Below are 18,918 nucleotides of genomic sequence, written 5' to 3' on the forward strand. Positions count from 1 at the left end.
AACATCTCAAGCTGGTCTGTCACCATCTTCTGTCAAGGGCCAGCTAGTAATACTTTAAGCTTTGCTGGCCATACGGTTGTCACAGCTACTCAGCTCTGCTCTTGTAGTGTCAGAACAGGCATAGACAAGGTGATGGGCATGACTGTGTTCCAGTAAAACCTGTTCACGAAAACAGGTGATGTGCTAGATTTGGCCCACAGCTTATATGTAGTTTGCCCATCTCTGATCTACGGGCTTAGTATTCACAATATGGTCCATGGACTGGCAGCGTTGGCATCACCAGGGAGCTCCTTAGAAATGGAAAATCTTAGGCCCACCCCAGACCTATTTCATTTTAACAAAATCCCCAGGTTTTCAAACCCTAAGGTTTGAAAGCACTTTTTTTAGAGACACTAAAGTCCCTCCGATGGTAACAGGAAGCCAGTGAACCAGTTCTCAAAATCTTTAGTGAGTGGTGCAATCTGGCGTTTGATGTCCTGCAAAAGGGTGTGGCTTCAGCCAGGGGCCCAGGGAAGGAAAGTTGCAGAGCAGTGGTCTGTCCCGGGAGAACACTGACCCACTTCCTGCTTTGTGGTCCCCACGGGTGGGAATAGCCACCAGCCCAATCTCTTCCACTCTTATTTTTACTTCTTTCTCGGGTGCCTGTTTTGGAGGTAGGCCTCTTATTGTTCATTTTCTCTAGGTGGGAGGAGTTTACTCCTATGACTGCAGTTTTGGCCACGTGCCCAATGTGGAATTGATGAAGTTCATCGCAATGGCCACATTTGGTTCTTACCTGTCCACTTGTCCTGAGCCGGAGCCAGGCAGCCTGGGTCTGACTGTCTACCACCGGGCATTTCTCCTCTACTCCTTCCTGCGCAGTGGAGAAGCCCTGAACCCCGAGTATTACTGCGGTGAGGGGCAGACTGGGGCCAGGGGTGGGGGGCTGGGGAGTGTAGCATGGACACAGAGGTGATGCAGGAAGGGGTCCCTGAGCTCGGGCCTGGGGCTGACTGTTCTGGCACGGTTCTCTCCCCTGGGATGGCAGCATAGCCCCCCCAACCCCCCAGCTCTCTGTCAGCTTACGGATAGCCACCCGCCCCTCCCTCACCTCACTGGTCTTCTAGGCTCTCAGCACCGCCTGTTTAATGAGCACCTGGTCTCCGCAAGCAGCAACCCTGCCCTGGCTCTACGTCGGAAGAAGCACACCGAGAAGGAGGTGCCTGCTGACTTGGTCAGCACAGTGTCTGTACGGCTTCGAGAGGGTTACAGTGTCCGAGAGGTCACACTGGCCAAAGGTGAGGGTCACTAGCCTCTGCCCCGTCTCGCAAGCCTCAGACCTACCAGACCAAGCGGAAGGCGCCTAGGTATCACCCGTGAGATTCTGCTTGTCATTGGAGACAAGTGGGTTCTGAGCTGCCTTCAGGGCCTCGTTCTCTTAGCATTTAGCCTCCCAGGTCCATCTTTGCCAGGGGTGGGTCATCGGAGGGTGGTGTGGTGTCCTGAACTTGACTCTGTTTTCACATCACTGCTGCAAACTTCTGTTTGTGGCAGTTGGCAGGCTCTAGGCCTGCAATCTCTGGAACTATGCTTGGAACCTTTAGCCAGGCTAGAGTTCCAGGAGGTTGGTGGGGCTTTTGGATAGAACTCAGTCCCAGGCTGGAGTCCTATGCCTTCTTCTCCTAACTAGTCTCCTGATTCCCCTGAAGGAGGGTCTCAGCTGGAGGTGAAGCTCGTGCTGTTGTGGAAACACAACATGCGCATCGAGTATGTGGCTGTGGCGCCCTGGCCCCTGGAGCCTGAGGGCCCTCGAGGAACACGGGTGGAAGTGACAATGGAAGGGGGCTATGACATTCTGCATGACGTTTCCTGTGCACTAAGGCAACCCATTCGCTCACTCTATCGTACCCACGTTATCCGACGGTTCTGGAACACGCTGCAGAGGTGAATGAGGTCACCGCTCAGTGAGTGATGCCCCGTTTGTTGTGTGGGGAGACAGAGGTGTGAAACTGGGAGCTGGTGAGAGCCCCCCTGAGGCCCAGGCTTGTGTCCAGGGTCCCACGTCCCCCTGGGGCTCCCTTCCTCTGTGCCCACTGGAGTCGGGTGGCTCAGGGTTGACCCTTGCTCTGCAGCATTAACCAGACGGACCAGATGCTAGCCCACCTTCAGTCTTTCTCTTCAGTCCCAGAACATTTCACGCTTCCTGACAGCACCAAGAGTGGAGTGCCGCTCTTCTATATCCCGCCCGGCTCTGCCACCCCGGTGAGTGGTTCTGATGCTCGGCAGCCCCACTCCACACCCGTCCAGGCTCAGACTAGCACATCTTCTAGAGCCCAGAGCCACCTTCTTTTTCCTTCCCTCTCAACCTAAACCAAAATTCCTAAGCTTTAGCCTTGAGAGCAGTTCTCCTCCCTCCTTCCAAGTTCCTGACAGGGAAGGATCTATAGAGAGAGGCTGTCTTCAGCAGACCCCCGGTGCCAGACGTAAAGACTTGGAGAACGCAGAGGTTCCCACGAGCCCCTTCGCCCCATCTCCACGTGGAGTATTCTGGCCTCTCCCGGCATCCTCACCCATTTCCCACCAGTGCCAACCACTGTGAACCGTGCACTGCCTGAAGACCGTAGCTTCCTTTGTCCTGTGCTGACTTCACCCTCGGCCCACGGACGTCAGCCTTGCACCGCCAGGCGCAGCTTTTGCTGGCACGCAGCCACCTCACCCTTTGCCTGGGTTTAGCTTAAAGGGCCACCCAGTCTGTCTCTGGGCACCTCCCAATCTGGCCTTCGTCCTGGAGGCCTCTGTGTTTGCTCCTGTCCCAGGCTGGGCTCTGAGCTCCTCTCTGACCCCTGGACCCCACGGTCCTGTTTGCTGGTTGGCCCTCGTGCCCTGTTTCTCCATGAAGGCTCCTACAGGGCAGTCCTTCCCGTCCCCAGGTGCTCTCCCTTCAGCACAGTGGGTCCGACTCCTCCCACGCCCAGTTCGCGGCCTACTGGAAGCCAGTGCTGTCCATGGATGCCAACTCCTGGCAGCGCTGGCTGCACATGCATCGCCTGGTGCTCATCCTGGAGCACGACACGTGGGTATCCTCTGTGGGCTGAGGGGACAGGGAGGGTTGGGGAAGGGGGGGGAGCAGATGAGCCCTCACCCACCGCAGCCAAGGAAGAATGATGACGCTTCTCCAGCCTTCCTGGTTACCCACGCCCACATCCTCAGATGGGACCTGGCAGAGAGAGACCAGCAGTCTGTTCTCTGCCTCCAAGCCTGGGGCCGCGAGGTCTGAGCTCGGCCCACACCGCTCTTCCAGACCCATCCCCAAGCACTTGCACACCCCCGGCAGCAACGGACGCTACAGCACCGTGCAGTGCAGGATCTCACACTCCTCACTGACCTCTCTGCTTCGGGACTGGAGCAGCTTCGTGCTCGTCGAGGGCTACTCCTATGTGAAGCTGCTCTCCAGGTGTGCAAAGCGATGGGCCCTCACTCCTCCCCCTCCACCGCATCCCGCATCTCTTCCTCTAACCCCAGACCTTACCGCTCCTTCTCGGCCCACGGACAGCCTAGAGCTGCTCACTGACCCCCATTTCTCCCTAGTGCCCCCGACCAGCCCCCCTCCTCCTTCTACATGGTCCGCATCATTTCCAAGGCCCCGTGCATGGTCCTTCGCCTGGGTTTTCCCATCGGCACACCGGCCCAGGCCCGACACAAGGTGAGCTGGGCCCTGACTGACTCCCAGACCCAGGAGCCCTGGAGGGTGGACTGACTCTTTCTCCCCACACCATAGAGGGCCAGGGCCAGTGGAGAGAGGAGCCCCCAGATCAAGGAACGCTTGGAGTAGAGGGCTCTCTCACCTTGTCTGGGGGCCCCTTCTCCCAGACCTAGAGGGGACAGGGTTAAGAGGATCTGATCACATTTCTCCCCCAGATCGTGTCAGGCTTACGGGAAGAGATCTTGCGGCTGCGTTTCCCCCACCGGGTGCAAAGCAAGGAGCCAACACCCAAGGTCAAACGGAAAGGGCTGGGGGGCATTGGTGGGGGCAGCTCTCCCTCCAAGTCCCCCCCCATGCTGGGCCCGCAGCAGGCCCTGTCTGACCGGCCCTGCCTTGTGGTCCTGCATAAGCCCCTGGACAAGCTACTCATCAGGTTGGTGTAGAAGCTGGGGCCTGGGCTGGGGCTCAGGCTGGGGCTCAGCTGGGTCCGAGTGGAGATCGAGGGGTTGCCTCTATTGCCCAGGTATGAGAAGCTACCCCTGGACTACCGGGCGCCCTTCTTACTGACACTGGAGCCACCAGGGCCACTGCCATTGGTGTCGGGCCGCTCAGCCTCTTCTAGCCTAGCGTCGCTGTCCCGCTACCTCTACCATCAGCGCTGGCTCTGGAGCGTCCCATCGGGCCTGGCGCCCGCACTGCCACTCAGCGCCATTGCACAGCTCCTGTCCATCCTCACTGAGTACGTCACCCGGGCCCCGCCGGGCAGCTTGGGGCAGGGAGAGAGCAGGTGTAGACTCTGGGTTCGGCCCTGGCAGAAAGCCTACGTCAGACCCTGGCCATCTCTGAGCCCCATTACGCACGGTACTTAGCGCAGAGCAGCGCCTGCCACTGCCCTCCCCCGCCTCCCGCACCTGCTACGGTCAACTTATTGTGGCCTGTGCACAATAAGAACTAGAACTTACTGCACCTGAGGCACCAGTAGTCTGAGCAGGGCTGCCAGCAGACAAGTCTGGCTGGACGGCTGCTGGAAGGGGCCACATAAGTGGCATGAGGGGCAGGAGGATGGACTCTGAGGGTCTCTCCCCCATCTCATCCCGTCCCCACCCCCACCTTTGTGGGGCTTCAGAGTCCGACTCTCCGAAGGCTTCCACTTCGCCTGCAGTGGGGAAGGAATCATCAACATGGTCCTGGAGCTTCCAATTCAGGTATGCGCCGTCCCTCGTGACGCCTCCCCACCAGGGCCCGTCATCTGAGGGACACTTGCCTGTCAGCTGGGTTGGGACTGCTGTAAACTCGGCCTCATGGAGACCCTGTGGTCAGAGGACCCAAAGCCTGAGGCCAGTCCCAGGACAGTGTGGCGGGGGCTGGGGTTCTGAGGGCCCGAGCTGGCCTGGTTGAGGTTTGCCCACGATATCCCGTTCTGCCCTCAGAATGAGCCCTTGGGGCAGGCTGCAGGCGAAGAGAAGCACACCTGCGTTGTCCAGTATATTCTCTTCCCCCCACACTCTACCTCCACCAAAGACAGGTGAGGCCCAGGTCCTCTCTGGGAGCCGCCTCTCTCCACATTCCCACTTGTCCCTACTGCCCCTGAAGTTGTCTCCTGGGCTGTTAGGGAGCTGGGGTAGCGGGTGCTGTTTCCAGATGCTTCATCAGGCAGACGCTGGTCTGGAAAGGCCACGTGGGAGTTTCGTCCGTCCTGTGCTCCCCCCGTGGACTGACCCCTTGCCATTCGGCTATGGATTGGACTCTCCTCTCTGCCAGGCTCAGGGCTCCTCCTCCTTTAGCTTCTCCACAGATGACGACAACGATGTGGAGGTGGAGGCCCTGGAAGGAGACTCAGAGCTCAACCTGGTCACCGAGGTGTGGGTGGAGCCTCAGTATGGACGGGTGGGACCCGGCCCTGAGAGCTGGAAGCATCTCCAGGACCTGACCTACTCCGAGATCCCTCGAGCTGTGAGTGACCCCTGCAGGTCCCCCACACCTTACTGGGGCAGGCGCCGTCCCCTCTGGAGTACCACGGCCTGTGCACTTCCTGGGCCCTCTGAAGCTCTGTGCTCTGCCCGTCTCTGTGTGGGCTTCCTGAAGAGCTGGACACCAGAGTCCTTGGGCCTAGGGCAGGCTGACCCCTGACCTCTGCTGCTTATGCCCTAGCTCCACCCTCGGGATGCTGCGTGCATAGGCTCCATGCTGAGCTTTGAATACCTGATACAGCTGTGCCAGAGCAAGGAATGGAGTCCCCTGCTCCCGGAGCCAAGGGTCTCTGATGGTCAGTGGGGAAGGGGCCCCCGGGGTGGAGCAGGAGAGTGGAGGGCGGGGGGCAACCATAGCTGGGGCATCTGGGTCTCACCATGGGTCTTGTCTTCCTTCCCTCCCTCCTAGGATTGGACCAGGGAGGAGATACCTGTGTCCACGAGATCCCTTTCCATTTTGACCTAATGGGACTATTGCCTCAGTGTCAACAGCTCCAGATGTTCTTCCTTCTGCTTTCCAGAGGTGGGTGAACTTCTTGCTTACTGACCCACAGGGCCAGTGGGCATGGGAATGATAGAGCATAGAGAGCAGATGAGTCTGCACGTGAGCCAGAGGAGCGCTGGGGCAGGAGGAGGCTTGGAGGCCGCACGAGGGCCGCCGTGGTCAGGGCTGAGCCAGGGTGCTGGGCAGCAGGAGGCTCTCGGCGCTGAGCGGAGTGTGTGTCGGGCAGAGCCAGAGGGCGTGCCTCCCGCCGAGGGGCCCTGCCCCGCCAACGACACGGTGCTGTGCCTGCTGCACAGCTGCCTGGGGCAGGAGCTGAGTGACCGGGAGACCCCGCTGACTGCCGCCGAGCAGGCCGCCTTCTTGAGTGAGGTGCTGCGACGGGCCTGCCACAGTCCAGGTGAGCTCCCACTTCTTCCCCAGACAGCACACTCTGGCCCAGCCCCCTTTTCCCTACCCCTCAGGGGGGCTTCTGTCTTTGGGTCTGGGCCTCCCTGTCTCTTCACCTCAGAGCCCTGCCTCTCTGCCGGCCCTGCCCTCGTCTGCCCACCTCTACTCCCATTGCAGGTCCAGAGGAGCCACCAGTGGGGGGCCACGGGATCCTAAAGGATCGAGCAGTCAGCAGCACCCAAGCCACTGGAGACTCAGTGCTTCCTGCCCTGGTCAGCACCGCTTTGTCTCCTTGAGCCCGTTTTCCCACTGACCTTCTGTTAGCACATATCCATGCCCCAACTTCCTATCACTGGGGTTGCTAAGTACCTCCTGCCGGAGATGGGATGCTGTCACTCCCCTTTGTCTTGGATCTTACAAGCTATACCTAGGGCTGCACTCCACGGTGCAGGAAGGGAGCAGGGGTGGGGTGGTCCCTTGCGGATTGCTCTGATGTTGTTTCTCTCTTACAGGGTGGAGGCCCTCCTGAGCCTCTCAAGCCTCTCATCTCTGCCCAGCCCCCTCAGTGGCGCTGCTATGCAAGGCTTCTGACCCCCCAGCATGTGTTTCTCACTTTCCTCCCGGCTACCTTCTCAGGTACGACCTGCTCACCTTTGTCACTAGCCCCACATACAAACCCCTGGACTTCCTCACCAACCTACCAGGCAGCTCTGACTTCTGTCTCTTTTCCTCTTCAGATGTCCTACATCTGGCTGCCTATGGCCTGGAGGGACCCTCTCCAGAGGAGACAAAGCCTAAGTTCGGGGATTGGAGCGGGGCCGCCAGCCTGAAAGATCTGGGAGGACCTGGGGTGAGGGCTGCAAAGGCCCAGGTCCCCACGCTCAGTGTCACCCCAGCCGGCGGTAAGGCTGCTAACTCTTAAGTTAGTTAAGCAGGAGCAGGAATGGGAAGAAACAGAAGGCTTGGAGTCCATGTGACACCTCTTCCCACAGACACTGCCCAGAACCCAGGAGACCTAAGCCCACCTTTCCGTCGGGACTTACAAGCTTACGCTGGGCGTCAGGCTCCACAGACGGAGGGTGCAGATGGTCCCCGGACTCGATGTCCTGTTTACATCTACAGCTGTGCTCTGGAAGCGCTGAGGGAGCAAATGGTTGGCCTGCAACCCCCTCAGGCACCCCGAGACGTTGTCTTCCGGTGAGTACCCTCAGTATTGACCTAGGTCCTCCCCCAACCGTGGCCCCCAGCCAGGGCTCATGACCACCATGCTCAGGGGTATAGACAGACAGGTTGATGATCAGTGGCAGGAACTCAGTCCATGTCCTGCCAGCTCCTGGCTTAGCTTCCTTCAGCAAATCAGTTGAACTTGCTCGGCCTTGAATATATTCAGTAGAGACGTATGGACAGTCCATGGGAGTGCGGGTGGGTGGGGAGTCTGAGATATCCCTTAGGAGAGTCGGCCAAGCTTGCTCCTCTCCCTCCTATTCCTAGGACTCAGTTCCTCGACCAGCCCTCCCCATCCTCAGCCTGGATGGAGCCCAGGTTCAAGGAGGCAGCCAACCATTGTGCCTTGCTGCAGGAGCATGCACAGCGATGCTACGTCCGCGGTGAGCAGGAGGCCACCATTAGGGAGTGTCAGGGAGGAGGAGTCTTTGCGGGATTACGGGCACAGGGGCTGGAGGGGCCGTTTCTGAGCTTGACCGTCATGGCCCCTTCCACTTCCTCAGGACTGTTCCGGAGTTTGCAGCAAGCACAGAGCGTCTCCTCACAGGACTTGCTGACAGCGGTCGACGCCTGTGAGGAGCTACTACAAGAAGTAGACATCACCCCTTTCCTGCTTGCGCTGTGTGGCCATACTCGGGCTTTGCCCCAGGCACCCCCAAGCCCTGGGCCTCTCAGCCCTGGGCCGTTCAGCAGCAGCATCGAGGAGGGCCCTGAGCCTCGGGACCGAGCTGTCCTGGCTTCTGAGTCCAGGTTAGGATGGTCCCAGAATGATGTGTCAGGGCTGCGCAAGGTCCCTGTAAACAGCCCTTCCGAGCCAGGGGTGGGGCTGTACAAGGTCATGCCCACACACCGGGGAGGTGGTTGCTTTGTCGCCGGCTTCTTGCTCCCATTTTCCAGTCTCCTCTCTGTCTCTCCTGTTCTGGCGTGAAGCGTTGAGCTGGGTGGGGGGTAGAGAGTTGCCAGCTGCCATCAGTGAAAGTAGAAGCTTGTTCTGAGGACGCTCGTGCAATAGTAGTAATCCCTGGAACCACTCTGTGAGTTTCAGAGTGTGTCGCTCGCTGCTGAGTTCCCAGCTCACCTGAGGGGCCCAGCAAGTCCCTGATGCAGGGAGGGAGAAAGGCAAGCTAGCAGACAGCTGTGTGTCTGGCCCCTGTAGTGTATTAGCATCCGGGAAGCAAAAGAAGCAGAGGGAGGAAGGTGCTGATGACGCCCAGGTTTGAACTCTAGCCCAGTTCCCTGTCTGGAGCTCTAGACCCTCCACCTTTTGTGCCCCCCAATCCGTGCATTTTCTCCCCACCAAACCTTGCTTCTCCACCTGTGTTCTTCCACAGTGAATGAGATCACCCTCCACCCAGTGGTCCGAGTCAGGAAACTGGGAGTCCTCCTTACTCATTCTTCTGTGTCACAGAAACGTCCAGTCGTTAAGAAACGTGGGAGTTCGAGCCAAAGTGGGTGGGGTGGTTCTCCTTGCCTCTCCCACTGCCCGTGCCATTGTGCTAAGCACCCTCGCTAGAACCAAAGATGGTGTGTGCCGCTCCCAGAAGGGACGCAGGCTCCTCCGGGACTTGGTGGCTCTTAACGCCTCAACGCCCTTCACCCCCACCCTGCCCACTCAGCATAGAGACCGAGGACCTCAGTGAGCCTGAGTTTCAGAACAGCCGTGCCCCTGGCAACCCAGACCCTAGCCTGGAGATCTCTCTGACGGACGTCTGCCAGCTCAGAGGAGAGGCACATGACGCCCTTCATAGCCTCATCCAGGTGAGACGCTTGGGGGGGAAGAGGAGGGTGGAGGCCTGCCTGCCCCAGGGCGCCGTGTGCTCTCTTGGGACGGGGTATATAGGTGTCTACTCTAGGCTAGCGGGGAGTGTTCTGCCGACGGCGGGCTGACATAATAGGCTCCTTCTAACCCCCAAACAGGAGAAGTTCCTAGAGATCAGTGGTCTCCACTTCCGCACGGTGCCCTCCAATCCACACTACTTCTTCTACTGCCCTCCATCCAGCCGGCGAGAGGTCAGCGGCTTCCTTCCTCCCTCCCTCGGACCCCCGAGCCGTAGCCCCATGTGCCCACCCAGACCCTCTGGACTCTTGGCTCTCTGAGGCCCTGATGTGGCTCTTGTCCAGCCGTGGATAAAGCGGTCTCTTTCTTTTGCTCAGGATGAGGGCCCCCGGGACACAGCAGACAGAAAAGTCAGTGACCTGGAGTTCTCAGAGGCCGAGCTCATAGGAGAAGAAGGTGTGTGGGCAAGTGGGGAGAGGTGGGAAGGCTGCTTCAAGCCGGGATTCGGGGCCCTCCACTGCCAGCCTGTCCCACTAAGCCCACGACATGCATCCCTGTCTAGGAGACACGTCAGCCTGCTGTGTAGTCACCGAGAGTGACCCAGAGCTTGAGGTAGAATACCGCGAGAGCCGTGAGCCAGACCTGGGGCCAGTGGGGCTCGACTCCGCCTCGCTGTCAGATGCAGACACCGTGAACCCTGATGAAGACTCCTTCAGTATCCTGGGGGGCGACTCACCGACGGGGCCCGAGAGCCTGGTGCGTGACCTGCCACCTCTCTTCCTGCACCTCACGTGCTCTGTGCGGCTGCGCGGGCAACACAGCTCAGTACCCGTGTGCAGCCTGCCCACCTGCCTCGGTGAGTCCAGGGTGCCCGGGGGCGGGCCACAGGTCCCAGTACAGCCCGCCTGCCTGTTGGAGGGTGGGGGGCAGAGCCTACAGAAAGAACTCATTAGCACTGAGGACTTGAAGTCTGTGCTTATCCCTGGGCTCCAGCAACCCCTGACTTTCCCCCTCTCGCAGGTCAGGTGCTTTCCAGTCTGGAGGGTCCCCCCATTGGAGGCCGAGTGCCCCTGAGGGACCTCAGTGTTACCCTGGACGTCTTTGTGCTGACCTTGCCTCTGGAAGTGGAGCTTCCCCCGACCTCAGACCCTCAGCACCACCGGTGTGGCAGCAAGTCTGGTGGGGGGGGTCTGGGCCTTGCTGGGGCAGGGTCCCATTAAAGGAATCTAGAGGCACTTGGGGACTCAGGACCCCTTAAGGATTCCAAGGAAGGAGTGCTGAGGAGGCCTAGGGAGAGGATAGCTGCTGATCTTTGACCTTCGCTCCTACCCTATTCAGGTCCACGTCTGAAAGCAGTGCTTCATTCCCACGATCCCCAGGGCAGCCATCATCTTTAAGGTCAGATGATGGCCTGGGGCCCCCACTGCCACCCCCAGAAGAAGACAGGTACTTCCCCTTCCGCCTCGCAGAGTTCCTTGCTCCCTGTCAGTTTTGTTTTCTGGAAACCAACATCTAAACCTTTCTTCCACTTAGGCACCCCGGACTGTCCAACTTGGCCACACCCCACAGGCTGGCTATTGAGACCACCATGAGTGAGGTGAGGGCCTTCCCTCCCCCAAGCTAGGTGACAACCCCTTAACACTGTAACTGATACCCTTGCCAGCATGTGAGTAAAGTAAGGGGCCTCTTTATTCTGCGATCAAAGTAAGGTCACCCTTAATCTGTGAGGTAGTGTCTTCTAGTCTGCGAGGGAGATGATGCCCCAAGCGTCAGGGAGGTGCCCCTTGCCACTTCCCGGATTGCTCTCCAACTGTAGATCCACTGGTTGCTGGAGGATGAGATGGTGGGGGCCCTCCGAAGAGGGGGCATCCCCCAGAGCGCTGCGTTGCAGCGGGCAGCTGCCCACATCCATAGCTCTCCTGGACGCTCCACCTGCCTTCGCCAGACCCTGCCACTGAGTTTTGTGTTTGGGCCAGAACGTTCCCTCACACAATTCAAGGAGGTACGCTGTCCCCAGAACACCCCCCGGTCATCCTGGGGCCCGTTCTTCCCTGGACTCCAGATACAGAAGTAGAAGGGCCTCTCCTGGTTTGAGTCCATAGCATTCCCCTCCGGACAGCCTCCTCACCACATTGTCCCTCACCCCATGCCTGGAGGCCCAGCTCAGTGGGAAGAGACCCAGCTTCCCTCCTTGCCACTAGGCCTGTTGAAGTTTAGGCAAGTCCCTGACCCTTTGCGCACCTCAGCAATGGGGGTGCCGGTGTCTGCTTCACCAGGGAGTTGTGAGGGTCTGATGAAGTGTGGGGTGCCGTGAATAGGGTGGGCTGCTCCCGCCCGAACTGTAACCTTGGCTCCTGATTCCCAGGAGTTTCGCCGCCTGCGCCTCCCTGGCCATGTTCTTCTTGAGGATCCTGACAGTGGCTTCTTCTTTGTGGCAGTTGGCCAACAGCCAGGTGCATCCCAGGGGGAGCCCCCTTCAGCAGCCTGGGCTTGGCACAGCCATGAGGACAGGGCCGAAGGCATCGAAGGGGAGGTGAGCCTTTCCTGGGATGACCTGGGAATGGGGGCGGGGGGTGGAGGTAGGTGTGTGGGGGGCCTGTATTCAGTTCTGACTTCCTGCCTCTCAGGCCCTGACAGCCAGCCCCCAAGCCCCTGGCTCCCCAGAAGGTTCTGAGGGCACCCCCCTCCTCAGCCTGCCACAGGGAGGTAAGAGAGGACTCGGGCAACAAAGTCTGGGGGCTAGGACCAGGGACTTGTAGATCCCCGGACCTGCTTCCATTTTCAGAGGGCGGTCCTAAGCAAAATCAACAGAGGTTCCAGGCCTTTCCCGTCTCTTCCCAGGGAGCCAGCCTGGGCCCAGCCGGGGACTGAGCCTTATGTCCAGTCAGGGCAGTGTGGACTCTGACCACCTGGGTAAGCTGGGACAACGCAGGGAGGACTCTAAGCTGTCAGGAGGCAGACGCAGGGCTGCATGGCGGAAGGACTGGGCAGGGGGCATCAGAAGGGACTGATGTGAAGGGGCCGGGCCCGTCAAGCCTGATACACTTGGAAGATCAGATGAGCCATAGGAAGGAGCTGAACCTCAGCGCATTTGACACAGGTTACGATGGCGGCAGCAGTGGCTCAGACAGTGAGGGTCCCAATGAGACCCTAGGGGAGAAGGCTCCCTTCACGTTGCGGACCCCGCCTGGGCCAGCCCCTCCACAGCCTTCGCTCTCAGGCCTCCCCGGGCCCTGTCTGCCTGACTTCTGGCTCATTGTTCGGGTGCTGCAGGATCGGGTAGAGGTGTACGCCCACGCACGGTAAGTAGGGCCCTGCACCCTGACTCTGATGTCTGCTGCTTTTCCCTGGTCCCACAACACTCCTCTCCAGGGTCGTTCCAAAGTAAGACTTGGGACTGAGGGTTTGGGGAGAGGTCTGACTGTATTCTGGGGCTGGAGGGTCCTGACCACTTCCCACAGCCTGAGCAAAGCAGGTCACTCTGCTTTCCTAATGGAGTTCAAAGCTGGTAGGATTTGGGCTCCTAGCCAAGCATTAAGAGCTTCTCCGTTTCAGAGCAGCTTCAGAAGTTGACGTGGGAATAACAAGTGATATGTAACGAGCACTTACTATGTGGCAGATGCTGTTCCTAGTGTTCCACCTGGGTCAGCTCCTTCATCTGGGCCACGGTCCTAGACAGTATTATTCTCCTTAAGGGGGGTACCTCAAGCACAGGGAAGTTAAATACTTGCCCAAGGTCACAGGAAAGGGCAGAGCCGGGACTCACAGCAAGGCCCCTGGTTAAATATGGCTCCCATCATGGGGGGGGGGTTTTAAGAAGGGAAGACCATCCTTCTGCTCAAGATCTGTGAATGGAGAGGAAGGTAGCTTTGGAAGCTGCCCACGTGGAAGCTGATAAAGCAAGCCTGGAGCCTGTGCTTCTGTAATTGCTACGGAGAATTCCGCTTTTCCCATTTTCCACCATGTTTGCTTCCCTTGGTCCAGTCCTACTCCCTTTTTGTGGCTTCTCTTGGCCCCAGCTCCCAAGCGCCTCCCCCCCCAACTGTGTCTGATCCATCCCTCCCCTCCAGGAGCCTGATTCGGGAAGATGGGGGGCCAGGCACCGAGTGTCGCCACCTGCAGCAGCTCCTGGTGAGGCGAGTTGGGGAGATCTGCAGGGAGGTCAACCAGGTAAGGGACAGCTGGGAGCAGGGCTTTCTAGGCCTGGGACACTGCTCAGATGAGGAAGGAGTTTCTAGGAACTTGACCTTCAGAGGCTCTTGATCCATCTTGGATATTTTCTTTGACACCTGGGTACTGGGGTACTCTTACTCCCTGGGCTCTACAAACTGGGGAATGCTCCCTCACCCACTCCTAGTAATGTGGGTTACTCTCCCAAACCCTGACTATGAGCTGTTTCATCTTGTGGCCTTGCGCTAGCATTAGGGATATAATAGTGAACAAGTCAGGGAAACCCTGACTCTCTGGAGCTTTTGTCGAGTGAGGGAGATAGACCTTGAACAACTAAATTACATGAATCATTCCCATTACGATTGTAAAGAATGGTACAGAGGAAAAGTAGAGACTGCGATGAGAGCATATGACAGGGTCTAACCTTCTGAAGTGTCAGGCAAAGAATTGATTTTTTAAGCTGAGACCTGAAGGGTGGGGACCAGATTCTGGCAAAGAGGAGGGACGAATGTTCCTAACCTGGAGTTCAGAGCCCTGAGCCCGGTGACTGTGGGACACATCTCTGACCCCCCAGTGATTACTGATGCTCTCTTGACCGCTGACCCCCCGTGATAACGGGCATTCTCTCTGGCCTTTGATCACCCCTGACCACCACCACCAATTGTATGAGGAATATTTCAGTTCCCTGATACCCGGCTCCTCCTCCCAGCGGCTGCTTCTGCAGGACCTCCATGACAGTCACGTGTGTAACTCTCTTCTGGTGGCCGAGAGCGAAGAGGATCTGTGGCGCAGCGAGACCCCCTTCCACTCCCGTCAGCGGGCACCGCTGCCCAGCGATGGTGAGACCCCACCCAGGAGCCTCCCTGCCGCCCTTCCTGTGTCCGTGCTTGGGTGGGAAGACGAGCGCAGAGTCGCCGTGACTTGGTCACCAGTGCCAGGAGAGCAGGGAGGGTAGGACAGAAAAGGTCACTGAGTTTGGCCATTGAGAGTTCCCGTGTGTCGTTAGTGAACATAGTTTTGGCAGAGAGGTGGAACTAGGAACCAGAGGAGCCAGAAGTGAGAGGATCTTACACAGGTGGGGCAGAGAAGAACGACTCATTCAAATAGCGTGGCAGGCACACAAGGAAGGGATTTGACAAAAAGGCGGACTCGAGCACATGTATGTTCCACAGGGAAGGAGCCAGGAGACAAGAAAGGGTTGAGGAACACAGGAGAAAAGGGACCGTGGAAGGGTCTGTGACCTGTCTTCCTAAGGCCGTGCCTCTGCCTGGCCCCACCTTCCTTTCCAAAATGACCTTCTTTCCCCTTTGGGTCACAGGGCCGAGGAATGGTGTGGAGGGGTGGGCGAGTCGGCCAAGTCACAGGTAGAAGACCAGAGGGGAGGAGCTTAAGGCCCAGTAGGAGGATTTGCCTTCCGATTGGCTGTCCCTCCCGACAGGCAGGCACAGGGCCCCTTTGGGCTTCCGGAGATTTCTGGTCGCAGATAGGAAGTCTGAGACTCTAACCTATACTCTACTCGAGATGCTAATTGAAGTCTTAACACTTCCACTCTCTTCTCTTACTCCTGATGACCCTTCAGTGCAGCTCAGAGGGGAAAGCCAAATGATGTCATTCTTTTGCAGTTCTCCCGTCTGGTTTAAAAATAAAATCAGACCACTTCTTGTTTTTAATATTCTCAGCAAGTCGGTAGGTGAACGTTCCTAACAGTCCCGGACATCATGTCTCTCGGCACATCCTGAGATGTGCTCCATATCAAAGCACCATTCCCCTAATTAGTGGACTTCCCAGGGTTTGATGGCGTCTTCTGCACATTGAGCATGAGCTAGGACAGCCACGCACCTTTGCTGCAAATGCCTTCTAGCAGCGTGCGACGGAAGACGGTCGGAGCCCGGAGACAGCCCTTCCTCATTACCGTCTCTCCATGCGGTTTTGCTGGAGCCCTCAGCAAGCAGCATTCCGTTCCAAACAGCCTCCTGTGTGCTCTGTACACTGCTCACACCTGGCAGCAGCTTCTCTGGGAAACCAGATGGCCACCTCTGCCATATCGGGAGGCTCCTCATCATCTGGGAAGCTGGAAAGGGTCAGACGAGGCACTGGCCTGTGTCCTTGGGCTCTTGCATTCTGCCCTGCTGCCCTATGGGTTCTTTGGGGTGGCTGTCCTCCAGACCACAGGGTTTTCCCTCACTCTGCGGGTGTGTATCAGCACTCCTATCCTCTTGGTTCTAACGGGGTTCTTGTTGCCACTCTTTGTGAGTATGACAGATGGGGTGTATGTTATGTATTATATTATGACACAGCCAGAGTGTCTGGACATTATTCAGGATTTTCTCATGCTCTGCCTTACCTGACACCTCTTCTCAGCTCCTTCTGCATATCTCCCTGAGAGCCTTTGTGCTGTGACCTGGCTTCCTAAGAGCATGGTCCTGCCTTGTTACCCGAAATGACCGGCTTTCCCCTGCAGGGTAATAGACGGGGCCAAGGAGTCCTGGCGAGTGAGGACAAGTAGGCCAGTTCCTAAGTGAGAAGTAGCGAGGGCAGAGGGCCGTGTCTCGCTTCTGATCCGCTGTCTCCCTTCCCCCCAGATTACGCTGCTGATGAGAGCTGTGCACCCCGAGGGTACCTAGCCGCCACAATGCAGTTTGTCCCTGGCCATTTCTCCTGTGACGTTGTGTGGGGAACCGTGATTCGAGTCCATTCGCGCCTGAAGATGGGGCCCAGCATGGGGGTCTCTCGTGGTGTGTGACGGGCATGAGAGGCAGGCGGAGGGGGAGGGAATCTGGAGAAGGGGGTGTCCTGAGCCCCTGTCACTCCCACAGCCATCCAGGCCCTGCGCTCCGTGCTCAATGCCTTCTCTGTGGTGAACCGGAAGAATATGTTTGTCTATCAGGAACGAGCAACGAAGGCTGTGTACTACCTGCGGTACGTGGGCCCTGAGAAGAGAGGGTGGGGCAGGGATCAAGGATGGTGGCCGAGGAGGTATGTCCAAAGACTGTGCCCCTCTCTCCCAGGCTCCTGGAGACTTCCTGCAGCGAGCGGCCATGGGAAGGTGATGCGCTGCCCCCCTCCCTAGCTCTGTCCCGAAGCCAGGAGCCCATCTACTCTGAGGAAGCTTCGGCACGTATCACCCCCACCCCTGAGGCCCCTGTACTCCCCTCATACTTTGCCCGCTGGAGCCGGGCCCTGACCCGAGTTTCCCTGTAGGGTCCTCGTTCTCCCCTGGACATGGCTTCTAGCCGCAGTTCCGATGCTGCTCGTCCTGTGGGCCAAGTGGACAGGCATATCCAGCTGCTGGTGCATGGCGTAGGACAGGCAGGTAAGCACTGCGCGGAGGGGGCAGGGGAGTGACCAGAGGAGGTTCCGGAATCCTCCCGAGACTTCTCGTAGCGCCTTCCTACTCTAGCTCATGCTGTGCTCTGGGTTTCCCTCAAGTAGGAGCTGGGCGGGACAGACAGATGTTTAGAGGGTAGGCCCTGCAGCTGATTGAAATGCAGCTTGGGGAAGAGGAGCCATTAAAGCTGACACCGGGTGTCTAGGCTGGGTGACTTTGGGTGGATGGTGGCTCCACGGGCTGGAGACCAAGGGCAGGTTTGGGATGAAAGTCATGTCTGGGAGACGGTGAGCATGAGGTCCCCGGTAGGCAGCTGGATGTCGCAGCTCGTGTTCATGGCTGGCTTAACGTGTACCAGGTCTCGGGCTAAGACTCTTACATCCGGGGTAGATGGCATTATTACTCCTGTCTTAGGGATGAGGACACTGAGGCTTTGAGAGGTGACACTCACCTGTCCGTAGTCACACAGTGAACTAGAACTTAGCAGAACTAGAACCTAGTGCTGGCTGCCTCCAGTATGTGGGGGAATGTTCAAGTCGGGGGGTCAAGGGCCAGTCTGGGGGTTGCTGGGTCCTCTGCCAGGGTCTCCACCTTCCTGCCATGGCTGTGTCAAGGTCCCGAGATTACCGACGAGCTGGTACGGGTCCTGCGTCGGCGCCTGGACGAGGCCACCCTGGATGTCATCACGGTCATGCTTGTTCGGAACTGCAAGCTGACACCCGCTGATGTGGAGGTCAGCTCCCTCCCAGCCTCCAGCGGCCCTCCAAGGCTCGGGCGCGGGGACCGTCTGCGCTCTACCTTCTCCATGCAGCTCTGACGCCCCTTCCCACTCTCTGCAGTTCATCCAGCCCCCCGGCAGTCTCCCCTCAGAAGTGCTGCATCTGGCCCTCCCAGCCTCCTGCAGGCCCTGGCTTCCTGCCCTGGCCTGGTACCTGCGTCAGAACCTGCTCATCTTCCTGCACTCTCCCAAGTACACGGACAGCAACAGCCGCAACCACTTCCAGGTGGGGTTCGGCCCCTCTCCACACTCCCCCTGACGGTGGAACCGTTCCCTACGGGTGCCGCAGGTGACCTTTGCCCGTGGACCCGTATACACCCCTGCCTCCCCCACCCCCTAAACCTTTATTGTCTACCTGTGCCATTCCCCGCTGTGGACATCATCCCCTAATGCTCTCCATCCGTCCGCTTGGGCTTAGTTCTCTGTGGTGCTTGTCTCCCCAGCACCCGCTGCCACCACAGGGCGGCCTCCCCGACTTGGACATCTACTTGTATAACAAGCCTGGTGGACAGGGCACCGGCGGCAAAGGTACACTGCGGGGCGCAGGCCCACGCCCCCGCTGAGTGCTCGAGAGCCTTTTCCTGCCTTGTGGCTGGCGGGGCCTTGCCCAGCCTTGCAGCTCAGGGCAATCTGGAGGTCTCGGACCTGAGCCTTGCTGTGGGTTTCTACAGGAGTCGCCTGCATCACTCTAGCCTTCGTGGATGAAGGGGGGAGCCCCATCTCACTGGCATCATGGCCCCCCTCCTCTCCGGGGCCCCTCGACCCACTACAAGAGGAGGAATTTGAGCAGCTGACCCAGGTCACTCGCTGTCCAGTCGTGCCAGACAGTTCTTCAGGTGGGTCAGCAGAGGGGGTGTTGAGTTAATGCTCTGGGAACCAGAGGCACCCTCGTGTCACCCCCGTTCTTTCCTCCAGCTCACAGTGGGGCCCCATGGCTTCGACTGGACGTGTGGGAGAAGGGGAACATCAGCATCGTGCAGCTGGAGGAGAAGCTCCGGGGAGCAGCCCGCCAGGCCCTGGCCGATGCCATGATGGAGCTGCGGCTGCTGCCAGCCTCGCTGTGTACAGAGGATGCATCTCCAGGTACGTGGCGTCCA

The 18,918-nt window shown here is 58.6% G+C and overlaps 1 protein-coding gene across 3 annotated transcripts in view; it reads left to right on the forward strand.

Moving 5' to 3' along the window:
* SZT2 (SZT2 subunit of KICSTOR complex) overlaps positions 1-18,918 on the forward strand; it is a 49,925-nt gene that overhangs the window by 18,341 nt on the left and 12,666 nt on the right. For all 3 annotated transcript variants that reach the window (XM_081818250.1, XM_081818251.1, XM_081818252.1), the window contains exons 8-51: positions 683-893; positions 1,107-1,277; positions 1,689-1,923; positions 2,112-2,241; positions 2,910-3,052; positions 3,281-3,433; positions 3,568-3,682; positions 3,898-4,115; positions 4,206-4,421; positions 4,809-4,887; positions 5,113-5,207; positions 5,467-5,635; positions 5,834-5,948; positions 6,062-6,175; positions 6,384-6,554; positions 6,722-6,816; positions 7,057-7,180; positions 7,282-7,446; positions 7,537-7,741; positions 8,036-8,151; positions 8,272-8,518; positions 9,385-9,526; positions 9,686-9,778; positions 9,923-10,001; positions 10,108-10,401; positions 10,566-10,707; positions 10,884-10,991; positions 11,079-11,142; positions 11,362-11,547; positions 11,911-12,078; positions 12,173-12,251; positions 12,387-12,458; positions 12,646-12,847; positions 13,616-13,715; positions 14,425-14,554; positions 16,298-16,450; positions 16,532-16,634; positions 16,724-16,829; positions 16,917-17,028; positions 17,658-17,776; positions 17,883-18,047; positions 18,265-18,349; positions 18,493-18,657; positions 18,737-18,904. In XM_081818250.1, the coding sequence (XP_081674376.1) occupies positions 683-893; positions 1,107-1,277; positions 1,689-1,923; positions 2,112-2,241; positions 2,910-3,052; positions 3,281-3,433; positions 3,568-3,682; positions 3,898-4,115; positions 4,206-4,421; positions 4,809-4,887; positions 5,113-5,207; positions 5,467-5,635; positions 5,834-5,948; positions 6,062-6,175; positions 6,384-6,554; positions 6,722-6,816; positions 7,057-7,180; positions 7,282-7,446; positions 7,537-7,741; positions 8,036-8,151; positions 8,272-8,518; positions 9,385-9,526; positions 9,686-9,778; positions 9,923-10,001; positions 10,108-10,401; positions 10,566-10,707; positions 10,884-10,991; positions 11,079-11,142; positions 11,362-11,547; positions 11,911-12,078; positions 12,173-12,251; positions 12,387-12,458; positions 12,646-12,847; positions 13,616-13,715; positions 14,425-14,554; positions 16,298-16,450; positions 16,532-16,634; positions 16,724-16,829; positions 16,917-17,028; positions 17,658-17,776; positions 17,883-18,047; positions 18,265-18,349; positions 18,493-18,657; positions 18,737-18,904 (6,322 nt within the window). The remainder of the gene's footprint in view (positions 1-682; positions 894-1,106; positions 1,278-1,688; positions 1,924-2,111; positions 2,242-2,909; positions 3,053-3,280; positions 3,434-3,567; positions 3,683-3,897; positions 4,116-4,205; positions 4,422-4,808; positions 4,888-5,112; positions 5,208-5,466; positions 5,636-5,833; positions 5,949-6,061; positions 6,176-6,383; positions 6,555-6,721; positions 6,817-7,056; positions 7,181-7,281; positions 7,447-7,536; positions 7,742-8,035; positions 8,152-8,271; positions 8,519-9,384; positions 9,527-9,685; positions 9,779-9,922; positions 10,002-10,107; positions 10,402-10,565; positions 10,708-10,883; positions 10,992-11,078; positions 11,143-11,361; positions 11,548-11,910; positions 12,079-12,172; positions 12,252-12,386; positions 12,459-12,645; positions 12,848-13,615; positions 13,716-14,424; positions 14,555-16,297; positions 16,451-16,531; positions 16,635-16,723; positions 16,830-16,916; positions 17,029-17,657; positions 17,777-17,882; positions 18,048-18,264; positions 18,350-18,492; positions 18,658-18,736; positions 18,905-18,918) is intronic.

Source organism: Leptonychotes weddellii, chromosome 4, assembly GCF_054177405.1.
Source record: "Leptonychotes weddellii isolate Sample4059 chromosome 4, ASM5417740v2, whole genome shotgun sequence".
In the NCBI taxonomy this organism is placed as follows: Eukaryota; Metazoa; Chordata; class Mammalia; order Carnivora; family Phocidae; genus Leptonychotes; species Leptonychotes weddellii.